Source organism: Limulus polyphemus, unplaced genomic scaffold, assembly GCF_000517525.1.
Source record: "Limulus polyphemus unplaced genomic scaffold, Limulus_polyphemus-2.1.2 Scaffold2378, whole genome shotgun sequence".
Lineage (NCBI taxonomy): Eukaryota > Metazoa > Arthropoda > Merostomata > Xiphosura > Limulidae > Limulus > Limulus polyphemus.
In genome coordinates, this window is record NW_013667988.1 from 142,756 (window position 1) to 155,469 (window position 12,714).

The 12,714-nt window shown below is 33.4% G+C and overlaps 1 protein-coding gene across 5 annotated transcripts in view; it reads right to left on the reverse strand.

Annotated features, from left to right (window-relative positions):
- Positions 1–8,323, reverse strand: part of LOC106466772 (aldehyde dehydrogenase, dimeric NADP-preferring-like) — a 28,913-nt gene extending 20,590 nt beyond the window's left edge. Inside the window, exons 1-7 of one of the 5 annotated variants that reach the window (XM_022394861.1) lie at positions 8,222–8,228; positions 7,160–7,223; positions 6,241–6,304; positions 5,523–5,666; positions 4,076–4,171; positions 1,945–2,166; positions 846–1,009 (exon numbers count right to left, since the gene is read on the reverse strand). In XM_022394861.1, the coding sequence (XP_022250569.1) occupies positions 846–1,009; positions 1,945–2,166; positions 4,076–4,171; positions 5,523–5,666; positions 6,241–6,304; positions 7,160–7,167 (698 nt within the window). In that variant the 5' untranslated portion in view covers positions 7,168–7,223; positions 8,222–8,228. The other 4 variants (XM_013927070.2, XM_013927071.2, XM_022394863.1 and 1 more) reach the window with 4 other exon arrangements.
- Positions 8,324–12,714: the final 4,391 nt, after the last annotated feature.

A 12,714-nucleotide genomic window follows, 5' to 3' on the forward strand; every position in this document is an offset into this window, starting at 1 on the left:
GTCAGTTTAGTCTAAAAACTTTAGGTAGGTGTGTTGAGTAAAGTTTTTTTTTTATCAGTAATGAAATTTTTAAAACTTATTTATTTCTTAGTTGGAAAGCCAGATAAATTACAGTACTTTCTGGATATTCTATTCTTTCTAATGAATGATATATCTTTGTGCTTTAAAATGCATATTTGAAATTTACATGAATTTTTTGAGCAACCAACATTGTGGAGAATAAAAAGAAAATGGATTACAAAAGCATAGCACCCAAGATCAAAAGACCTTAAGGCTAAAGCAGGTGCTGAATTTCTTGTTCTTTTATGTATATGTTTTTATAACACAAGTAACTAAAATGTAAAAATTATAAGTTGCTTTTCACATGCGAGATAGGGCTCAAAGTATACTGAAACCATAACATTAAATGAACTTTTTAGTAGAATTACTTTATTCAAGATTCTGATTTCTTATGTACAAAATAATTGTAATGTTTACTAAAATCTTGCCAAATGTCAAGAAGACATGTAGTAAAATCAGAATTATAGTAAACATTACCACGTATAATTTCACAAATATGTGGTCAATTGGGTTAAGCAACAAGTTCATTTTAACTTTAATGCTTTAAGCCAAGTTATTAGCATGTTATGAATTGATATTTTATCACAAGAATTATAGATTTTAATTATTCCCTGTAATTTTTCTCATCTATTCTCTGAATGTTTTATTACAGAACATCTACTCATACATAGAAATCATAATTTACAGAATGTATCCAAAAGTTAACCTTAATAAATCAGCTTCTAGCAAGCTTGAACATAAATACTTAAAAAAAAAAGTTTTACTTAGAGAAATTAGCTCTATACCTTTTTCCACCCAGTTCTAAAGTTATAGGTGTAAGGTGTTTATTGGCAGCATTCCTGATAATCTTTCCTACAGATGGACAGCCAGTGTAAAAAATGTAGTCATACTGTTCTTTCAAAAGTTCAGTTGTTTCTGGTACCCCACCATTAATTAGAGCATAGCTGTTCTGTATAAAATAACTAGCATTACAGCACTAAACTAGTAAATTTTATTTTCTTTGTAACTTAATATTTATTGTATATGCAACATCAAAAACTTTTCTAAGATATACAGTTTTTAAATGGTTACCATTTCACTAGCATGAAACATGTGGAGTTAACTATAAGTAGCAACTGAATGAAATATGAAGCATTAACCTTCACACATGATTCAACCTGCAGAGCTAACTATAAATAGCAACTAAATGAAGCATTAACCTTCACACATGATTCAACCTGCAGAGCTAACTATAAATAGAGCAACTAAATGAAGCATTAACCTTCACACACATGATTCAACCTGCAGAGCTAACTATAAATAGCAACTAAATGAAGCATTAACCTTCACACATGATTCAACCTGCAGAGCTAACTATAAATAGCAACTAAATGAAGCATTAACCTTCACACATGATTCAACCTGCAGAGCTAACTATAAATAGCAACTAAATGAAGCATTAACCTTCACACAAGAATTAATCATTACACATGATTCAACCAGAAACATAATCAGTCTATGAATTTAACTATCTGTTTTCAGTTTACCTACCGTACAAAGTAACTGAATAGGAATCATTCAAAACATATTGTAATATCTTGATAATTGTCAAATATAACTGCAGTATAAACTATCCATTTCTAAGATTATAAAAATAACTGTAATCACCGTATTAAGGTTTTTGTGTCAATAAAGCTACATCTTTCATACCACAACTTATGACAATATTTCCAGAGATATATTGAATAAGATTCCCTCTATAATTCACTTTCATTCACAGAATCTACCTTTTTTTTTTAACTAATGGTTAACTAAGTGAAATTACATTAGCAACTTACTGGTTGAAAGATATTATAATAAACACTGTTCCCCACCCCTTGAACACACAGTAATAAAACTGTCTACCTGATCAAGGTAGAGAGGTAAGAGATCTTCCAAAACTCTTGCTGTTGCTGGGGATAATTCTGAAGGTTTTATAACTGCAACATTTCCAGCAGCAATGGCTCCAACCAGAGGGCTGAGAGTTAACTGCAGTGGATAATTCCATGCTCCTATGATTAAAACCAATCCAAACGGTTCCCGGTGGATAAATGTGGAGTCAAACATCAGAACAACATGCTTCGAAGTCTAAACAAAATCAAAATGTTTAAATTTTTGACTTGTGTAATGCTGCCTAGAGTATAATGCACATAATCATGAATAAATGAAATGACTGTGGACTCCAGAAAACCTTTCAAAGTTTGTTGTTTTTTTTTATTTGCACAATATTTTGTCTTTAAACCTTCATTTCTTCAAAATAAAAATAACAAGTTCTTTATAAAAAAAAATAATAATAATTGTTAATGGTTAAGCACTTGCATTATATTTATAACTTTACACTTAATTGTTTAAATATTTAATGCATATCTCCTTAGCCTGATTAATTCATACATAGAACCAATATAAGTCCATCTCCTTAGCTGGATTAATTCATACATAGAACCAATATAAGCCCATCTCCTTAGCTGGATTAATTCGTACATAGAACCAATATAAGCCCATCTCCTTAGCTGGATTAATTTGTACAAACAACCAATACAAGCCCATCTCCTTAGCTGGATTAATTTGTACAAACAACCAATACAAGCCCATCTCCTTAGCTGGATTAATTTGTCCATAGAACCAATATAAGCCCATCTCCTTAGATGGATTAATTTGTACATAGAACCAATATAAGCAAATCTCCTTAGATGGATTAATTCATACATAGAACCAATATAAGCAAATCTCCTTAGATGGATTAATTCGTACATAGAATAAATATAAGCACTTTTCCTAGTAAAGATAAAAGTTCCAAATGAAGAAGCAATAAGGCGATCTGTTAAATTGAAGAAATATGCCTATTATAAAATTATAATAAAATGCTGATGTGTACGTATGTGCCAGTCACATTAGGGTGGTTTTGATACTTCATTGTTATGCAAGTATTACTAGTTTAATTCCATTTTTGATTTTATTCATTCTTTTTAGGCCTTCATTATTTGCTGTTGCTATTGTGCTGCAAAATTTATCTTTATTCATAGGAGTGGTTTAATCAGACACTTGTATTTGAAAGCAGTAACAAACAGCTTAATTTCATTAAGAACCAGTGTCGTTAGGCTAAGCATCATCTAGAGAGAACTGATACTATATTACCTGAGTAATGAAGTATGGTTACTTCATCACACTACTTAAGTAACCGTTCTGGGATTTTCTATTACTTAAGTACTCTAAAAAATATTTTACTTTTTACTTAAGTAAAATCAAGAAGAAATTATCTACTTTTACTCCAATACATTTCTTTTATAAGACTTTTGTTACATTTGAAAAAATTGGAGAAAGATCAGACTGATTGCCATGGTGATAGAGCATGCCTACTCTTTCATATAAGACAATCACAAGCAGTGGTGTTTCCTGTGCTGCTGAACAGGAACAAAATGCAACCATTTTACATCTAGTGTTGACTGTGATAACTTTGTCCCATGGTGACCATCATGTCTGACACAGATAATCACTCATGGCCTTATTTGGAAGACTTATTTTCACTGAAAACAGTAGTGGGAAATTTGGTGAAGTTACAGCATATGAGCAATTGTTTAGTTCTGCACGGCTCTTGTTCACACGGAGATGAGCTAATCTGTCTAGTAGGAACTTTAACAATCAGCTGCTGCTGAAGCTAAATAATAACTGGAGTGTGTGAGGAGCTGTACCATAGACAGTAATACTGATTGATTTAATAAAACTAAATTAAAGTTTGTTAAGTATATATTTGATGGTGCCTTTTACAAAGTAAAAAGTACCAAATATATACAGTACTTAAGTAGCAATAAAATCAAAAGTATTGATAAAAATAAGTAATGATAGCATTATTAAAAATAGCATACATTCAACTTAAATTCACGAAGGTAGTTTTACTTTTTACTTGAGTGAATATTTTCTAAAGTAACAGTACTGTTAGTCAAGTAAATATTTTCAGTACTTTACCCATCACTGTATATTACAAAATCTAGTTACTCACATATTCTGGACTTGCCCATTTCTCCAAATTTATTAGCATACCTCTAATGTCATTTCGTATGAACTCAATTTCACAAACCACAGATTCAAATTTGGGCTAAAAAGAAAAGTAACATTAAAAATGTGTATAAGACTATGCTGTAATGAAAAACAATCCACTTCAATAAATGCTAAAGTTATAGAAAACATCAATAAATGCTTGGTAATTCAGCTTTACAGTCCAAACTGTTATTGATGTATTTTATAATGAACTCTATCATCTATAACTTACTGTAGCTCATAGTAATTCTACCACATTATTTCTAACAGTAAAATATCAGAAAACCATTGAATGAGTTACCTTCTTAAGAATTCTTATCTGATAGTTTAGATAAAAATATTTTAAACAATTTTAATCTCTTTTTCTCAACAAAAATAAAAAACTTAATTACAGCGAAATAAGTGTTCATTATTTTTATTTCAAAATATAATTAATAATATAACCAGAAAATTGTGAATATCTCAGTGGAAAAAATTATCATAATGAGAAAAACAATATAACTTTATTACATCTCACTAAAGTATACACGTCTATAAAAAGCTATCAACCACTAAGAAACAACACAATGTTTAGTAACATAGAACCATTTAGAGAAAGCTATTAACCACTATGAAACAACACAATGTTTAGTAACATAGAAACATTTAGAGAAAGCTATTAACCACTATGAAACAACACAATGTTTAGTAACATAGAAACATTTAGAGAAAGCTATTAACCACTAAGAAATAACACAATGTTTAGTAACATGGAAACATTAGAGAAAGCTATTAACCACTATGAAACAACACAATGTTTAGTAACATAGAAACATTTAGAGAAAGCTATTAACCACTATGAAACAACACAATGTTTGGTAACATAGAAACATTTCGAGAAAGCTATTAACCACTAAGAAATAACACAATGTTTAGTAACATGGAAACATTAGAGAAAGCTATTAACCACTAAGAAACAACACAATGTTTAGTAACATGGAAACATTTAGAGAAAGCTATTAACCACTATGAAATAACACAATGTTTAGTAACATGGAAACATTTAAAGAAAGCTATTAACCACTATGAAATAACAGAATACTTAGTAATACAGAAACATTTAGAAAAAGCTACTAAATGATGAAGGACATACCAAATTTTTTTATAGCAATCTAAAACAAGACAATTTTTACCAAACAGCAACATAAAAGCAGAAGGTGCAGTTTGAACAGTTTAAAATTGTCTTACTAGACAGTTGCTAATATGTTAACCCTTTAACTTAGCTGATAGAACACTCCTGGCATTTGAGAGGTCTCTAATTGAAATCCAAACCATGGAAATACAAAAAAAAATAAATTACCAGTGGGATATTATTTTTGTACAGCACGTGTTTTATTATACAACTAAACACTGTATTTGTTTGCTTTTACCTTATTGAGATCTTCTTTCATTGCTCTTACTAGAACTTCTTCATTGTCCTTACACAATCGATACAAAGCTTTTAACTGTTGTTTTCTGTATTCTAGAGACTTTGTGATGCCATGCTTAAATGTTGTTCGTAGTTTATTAATAACCTAAAATTAAAAATGAAGGAAATAACTTTGACTTTTGGTTGTTTTTTAAAAAACTTAATTATTGTGACAATGAACATAAAATCAAACTGATATATAAATTTTATATAATTTGTTTAATACTTAAAACATCCTACAGATGGAGCTTTACTTATGAATGACATGTATTGTCTAGTTATCTGTCTCTTAGACTCCTGCTTTATGTATACATGTGTTTAACCTTGGACTTTTAACTACAGACAGTTAGAAGTCCAAAGTTAAACACAAATATATACTTAAAAGAGAATAAATCTTATTTATTTTCCATTGACATTTTATGTAATTTTTCTTGTTTGATCACTTAAAATATGTATACAAAAGTAAAAAAATAAGAAGATAAATTATGGAAGTTAAAACATAGGTAAACATGCATTTTTTTTCAAAAATTTGAAAAATTAAATTATTTTAAACACAATACTATCTTTAGAACGACAAAATATATTTTAGAACAAGAAAAAAATTTTAAAAATCATTGAGACTAAATATCCAAGTATTTATGTTATATGGTGTGTAAATTTGAAGAAACCTAGAAACATACCTCTGCATATTTAGATGCCATATTTTGTTTAGGGAAAATCTCCACAGATGCACTTTCTCTCCTTCTTGAGATAGTATGTGGAACAAAAAATATATTTCAAACCAAGAAAAATAATTTCAAGAAACAGTTAAGTTAGTGAGAATAATATTAAGTATCTAAGTGTTTATGTTTCTTTTTGGTTAAATTTTGTCTTTAGTTCATCTCGCACAGAATGATCAAAGCTCACATTCTATTATTTTCTTTACATTTTCATAAAACTACATACCTCATCTGTTATGTCAAATGTTTCAAAGAAAACTGTTATTCTAATCATACCCTACATGGCCACTAGTTCATGAGCTATATCCACAAGTTCAGTTAAATTGGGTCTTTAAAATAAAGTCTAGGTTAAAACACTTTCAAACAAACAACATCCACTGAATACCTTGCTAATAGTATACGAGTTCATGCATCCGAGGTGCAACCAGGGATATGCTGGATCAACTATTGGAAAATTGTGCAGTCAATTAAAACAACACTAACACTAAAATCTACAACACCAGTAGTATTACCAGTCCATCTAAACAAATATGATGTTGTGTCTGACTCAAGTTTCTTCTGCATCATTCTTCATTCCCGGGAGGAGTTACACTTTAGACTGTTAGAATCTCTTACCATTAAGCTAAGATTGTTTATTTGTAATTAAGCACAAAACTACACAATGGGCTATCTGTGCTCTGCCCACCACGGGTATCAAAATCCAGATTCTAGCATTGTAAGTCCGCAGACATACCGCTGTGCCACTGGGAGGCATTAAGCTAAGAAAACAAGCTTTGAACCAGAATTTGAGCACAGAGCCCCAACATCTTTCGTTGTGAAAATGTAAAGAAAAACAAATGAACACGATCTTCGATCATTGTTTAAATTTAAAGAAACCTACCTCGTCATATTTGGATGTAATATCTTCTTTGAGGAAGAATTCCACAAATACACTTTATCTCCTTCTTAAGAAAAAATTTTTTTCTTACAGAAAACAATGAGAATTAATAATATTGAATTATCAAAATGCACCTAAAACAAGGATTAAAACACTTAAACTCCATAATTACAGGAACAGTGTATAGTGTAACAAGCAAGGAAACTTCCACAAGTACACTGGCAATGTATAATGTAAAAAACAAGGAAACTTCCATAAGTACAGGAGCAGTGTGTAGTATAACAAGCAAGAAAACTTTTGTAAGTACTGAAGCAGTGTATAGTGTAATAAACAAAGAAACTTCCCTAATTACCAGAGCAGTGTGTAGTATAACAAGCAAGAAAACTTTTGTAAGTACTGAAGCAGTGTATAGTGTAATAAACAAAGAAACTTCCCTAATTACCAGAGCAGTGTATATGGTAACAAACAAGGAGACTTCCATAATTTCAGAAACAGTGTAACAAGCAAGGAGAGTTCCATAATTACAGGAACAGTGTAACAAACAAGAGTTCCATAATTACAGAAGCAGTGCATTGAGTAACAAAGAAGGAAACTTCCATAAGTACACTAGCAGTGTATAGTGTAACAAGCAAGGAAACTTCCATAAGTACACTAGCGGTGTATAGTGTAACAAGCAAGGAAACTTATATATCTACAGGAGCAGTGTATAGTGTAACAAGCATGGAAACTTTTGTAAGTACAGAAAGAGTGTAATAAACAAGGAACTTTCCATATGTACAGGAGCAGTGTATAATTACTTTTATAGCTACACGAAATGAGACCATGTACCAAAAACAAAACAATAATACTATTACTGTTAGCAATATTAAAATACTAATGCTAGTAATACTAATAGCATAATATTAATAGTACTGAGTGCAGCACCACAGCCGAATATTTATCGAACAACAAATATTATCATCACTTGAAATATTTCGCTTTGCCAACTGTCGCGAGCACACTTATTCAATTGAGAAGATATTTTTCTTAAATTACTGAATAAAATATCATAGTATTCTACACTACTATAGAAGATCAGATATATCTTACCCTCCTACCACTGCTTTAGCTTCTATAATCTACTACCACACTAGTAAAGTGGTGTTAATTACGAAGATTTCAAGTTACTTACGAGGCACAGTGACATCTTGTGACAATGTTAGAAACTTATCAAACAGTAAAGATTTGGAAAGTTACGGTTTAAACGCCGAAAGCTGGCGAAATATTAGAAAATCAATAGGCCTAATAATCGTTACAAAAAAAAAGAATATGTAGTTAACATACTCTTATTAAATTTTGATAGTTACGCTACCCCTTCTACTTTTTGTTTTCATTTTTTGGCGGTAATTATACAGTGGGCATATGCTCGAGCCTGAGGATTGTTGTTGCTGGAGTACAGGTTATATTCACTTATATGCCTAACTTCACAAATAACGTTTCGACAGAAATTCCGAGACTAATGGTACTGCTCTAAGCTCAATTTTTTTTAATATCTAGTTTTGGCCCGGCATGGCCAGGTGGTTAAGGCACTCGACTCGCAATCTGAGGGTCGCGGGTTCGAATCACTATCACACCAAACATGCTCGCCCTTTCAGCCGTGGGGGCGTTATAATGTGACGGTTAATCCCACTATTCGTTGGTAAAAGAGTAGCCCGAGAGTTGGCGGTGGGTGGTGATGACTAGCTGCCTTCCCTCTAGTCTTACACTGTTAAATTAGGGACGGCTGGCGCAGATAGCCCTCGTGTAGCTTTGCGCGAAATTCAAAAACAAACAAAACAAACAAACAACATCTGATTTATATATTTATTTACTAGAGAGCACAGTAAATATCCAAAAGATTCTTGAAAGTTAAGACCTCTGTAAAATTTGAAAATTTAATTCGTGCATTATGTAGTGTTGCATATCTGCTTGTTTGTTAATTTCCGGTATAAATTCTTTCCGAGGAACTTCAGTGATACAAGTCCTTTCTTGGTTAAACCAGTTTATTCTTCCTCGATACAAACTTTTAACACACAGTAATTTCACAATTAGTGCGTTTCTCGTCACTTTTAACTTAACTACTTTAATAATACACGCTATAAATCACAGCGATTGACAATCTCGATAACTTCGCTACAAGCGCAAAACACACACTTTATATTACCGTAACTACTGTTCGCTTCTTTAATTATCTATCTATCGCTGGCTTCTCTGCCAGGCTTATATACTAAAGAAGAGGGTTCGCCGAAATTCGATGAGTTCCCTGATAATTCGAGAAACTTATTCATGCATGCGCTAGCAGCGTCACATGACTTCCGCTGTCGTAACACTGCCTCTTCCTTAGTATTGTTCGTCCCGAACAATAGCCACTTACATTAAACCAATAGATAATTAACAATAACTTAATTAAATGTACAGAATTTACAAATACTAAACTAAAATACAAGAAAGTCTCTTAATTTTACAGGACGTTTCTTCTTTAGTACTGGTCTCGTCTCGTTGGCTTCTGCTTCATGTGAGGTTCATCTGCTCCATCAGGAAATGTCCCATTATCAGTAGCAGTCACATTAGTGGTAGTAACTTCATTAACAGCTTCACTGTTTTCCTTCTCAAAACCGGGTAGAGTTTCTTCTTCAACAGTGGCTTTTTAAGGTGACATGTCATTTGTTCTATTGTTCATTTCGTTCCAACTGAAATGTCCTGGACCGTGATAATGCCAAAGCCTTTTGGCATGCACCACCTTTCGCTTAGCTCGCCGATCATATTTTATTCGGAAAGTCACGTCTGAGAGACGATTTACTATGTCATATGGGCCTTTCCATGAAGAAGACAACTTAGAAGACTTCCCTTTGGTCTTCCTGGGACTATAAAACCACACCTTGTCTCCTGGTACAAAGCTGACTTTAGTAGATCTCTTATCGTAACATAGCTTCATGGAATAAGCAGACGTTTTCAAGTTTGAATGCACTTGATGATGAATATCATCCATTCTTTCCGACAACACTTTCACGAACTCTGACACATTTTTAGGCAACTGTTCGTAAGGTGAACATCCTGTTATCAAGTCCACTGGCAACCGAAGTTCCCGACCAAACATCAGCTTTGCTGGAGTGTATTCAGTGACTTCATGCTCTGCTGTTATATAGGCCATCAACAGTGGAGGGAGTAAGACATCCCAGTCATCTTGGCAGCTATTACAAAATATTGCCAATTCCTGTCCCAGTGTCCAGTTGTACTTTTCTACCATCCCACCAGACTGTGGGTGAAGTGGCGTTGTCTTGGTCTTTCGTATGCCAAACAACTTGCAGCATTTATGGAACACAGCTGATTCAAAGTTACGGCCTTGATCCGAAGACATACCAAACCTGAAGAAGAAATCACTGAAGCTAAAGTTGTAACTTTCTGATTTAGTATTGCATATGCCTCAGGCCACTTGGTGAAATAATCCATCACCACACAAGTGTACTTGTTTCCAACACGAGATTGGGGCAAAGAACCAGCAATGTCAATGGCTATTCTTTTCATTGCTGCACTAACTTGATATAACTGCATTGGAGCACGTCCCTTATGCTTGCGTCCCTTTTTAGCACAACATGTATTGCAGGTCCTGCACCATTCTTCCATATCTTGCCCCATACCTATCCAGTAAAATCTCTGTCGTAGGTGACTCAATGTCTTCTTAACTCCGAGATGTCCTCCTGTTACAGTATCATGGGATTGACGCAGCACAACTTTCCGTAACTTTCTCGGTATAACTGTTTGCCAGGTCGTCACTTTTCCATCTGCAGTTTCCCATCTTCAGACAAGAATACCATCTTCAAGCTTCAACTGGTTCCATTGTGCACAATAGTTCTTTGTCACAGGGCTTAAGCTAGACACCTTCTCCCTAGCAGGGAGCAAAACACTTGCTCGTGGAAAATCAATTATTTACTTCAAATCTTGGTCTTTCTCATGCTCTGCTTTAATATCTATACTTGGTTCAACTTCACCATCATCAACTCCTTCGGTCACTTTGACTTCAGCTTGATGGCACCTGGTTAGTTCAACCTCTCTTTTAACACTTACCGGAATTTGGCCTTTGTTGTTCCCAAACGTCATTTTATCTAATTTAACTACACATTTCCTCGGTAGTAAGTAGTCCAACCCTAATATGCATGGGTCTTCAATGTCAACCAAGTATACTTTGTGTCTGTCCTTTATGCCCATGAGCTCAATAGTTACCCACACTGGTCCTCACAACCTTGTATAATATCCTGTCACACCACAGAGCTTCTGTATGGCTTCTGGTACTCCTTTGTGATCTAGCACTTTGATACTCACAAGGGTTTGCTGAGATGCAGAATCTATGACAAAGTTGCACTTTTGGCCATCCAGCTTTTCTGTCACATTTCCGGTATAAATTCTTTCCGAGGAACTTCAACGATACAAGTCCCGTCTTTGTTATATCAGTTTATTCTTCCTCGATACAAACTTTTAACACACAGTAATTTCACAATCAGTACGTTTCTCGTCACTTTAAACTTAACTACTTTAATAATACACGCTATAAATCACAGTGATTGACAATCTCGATAACTTCGCTGCAAGTGCAAAACACACACATTATATTATCGTAACTACTGTTCGTTTCTTTAATTGTCTATCTATCGCTGGTTTCTCTGCCAGGCTTATATACCAAAGAAGAGGGTTCGCGAAAATTCGAGGAGTTCCCTGATAATTCGAGAAACTCATTCACGCATGCCCTAGCACCGTCACGTGACTTCCGCTGTCGTAACAGTAGGAATAAGGGCATAATATTTGTACCATGCTTAGTTAAACAGTGACTTAATGAATGATTTACTTCAGTATCAGTAGTGAGAGTTATTGTGTCAATTAAGCTTCTCAGTGAGTTAATTAAGTAGTGTGTTTGTTATCGATCGATTAATGAGAAACTTCCATTGAAATGTTTATAAGTGAGTTAATAGAACATCAATACCGCAGTTATATTGCTAACACCTAAATTAAAACATTGAAAATATAGCTTACAACAGCACCGTCAGTTTATAATTTCTGTTGAAATTATATATTTCAAATTAGGCTTACATTAGTGTCGGAGTTTATGTTGAAACATTTATTTATGAATATAGGCTTTCAGGTAATACGGCTGTAGAAAAAGTTTATTGAAGACGTGGCTTAATTCATTACCTTTAGGTGGCCTGGACTTGGCATTATTTTTACCATATAATTCAGAATAACCTGCTCACCAATAGAACACTTTGCAACAGCAGCGATACTAGTGTTATGTGTTTAGTTTTAGTGATACCCGCGAGAATTATTTTTATACCTCTTTTTTGTGTTTGGCGTACATTTTGACCTTTTTTTTTAGTAAATTTTGTATCTCATATTGTAGGCATGGCCTGGTAGTCAGAGCATTCGACTAGCAATCTACGAGATGGAAGATCGAAACCCAGTGACAATATGCTTGCCCTTTCAGTCTTGTAGGTATTGTTATGTATCTGAGGAACTTTAGCAATACAAGTCCTTTCTTGATTAAACCAGTT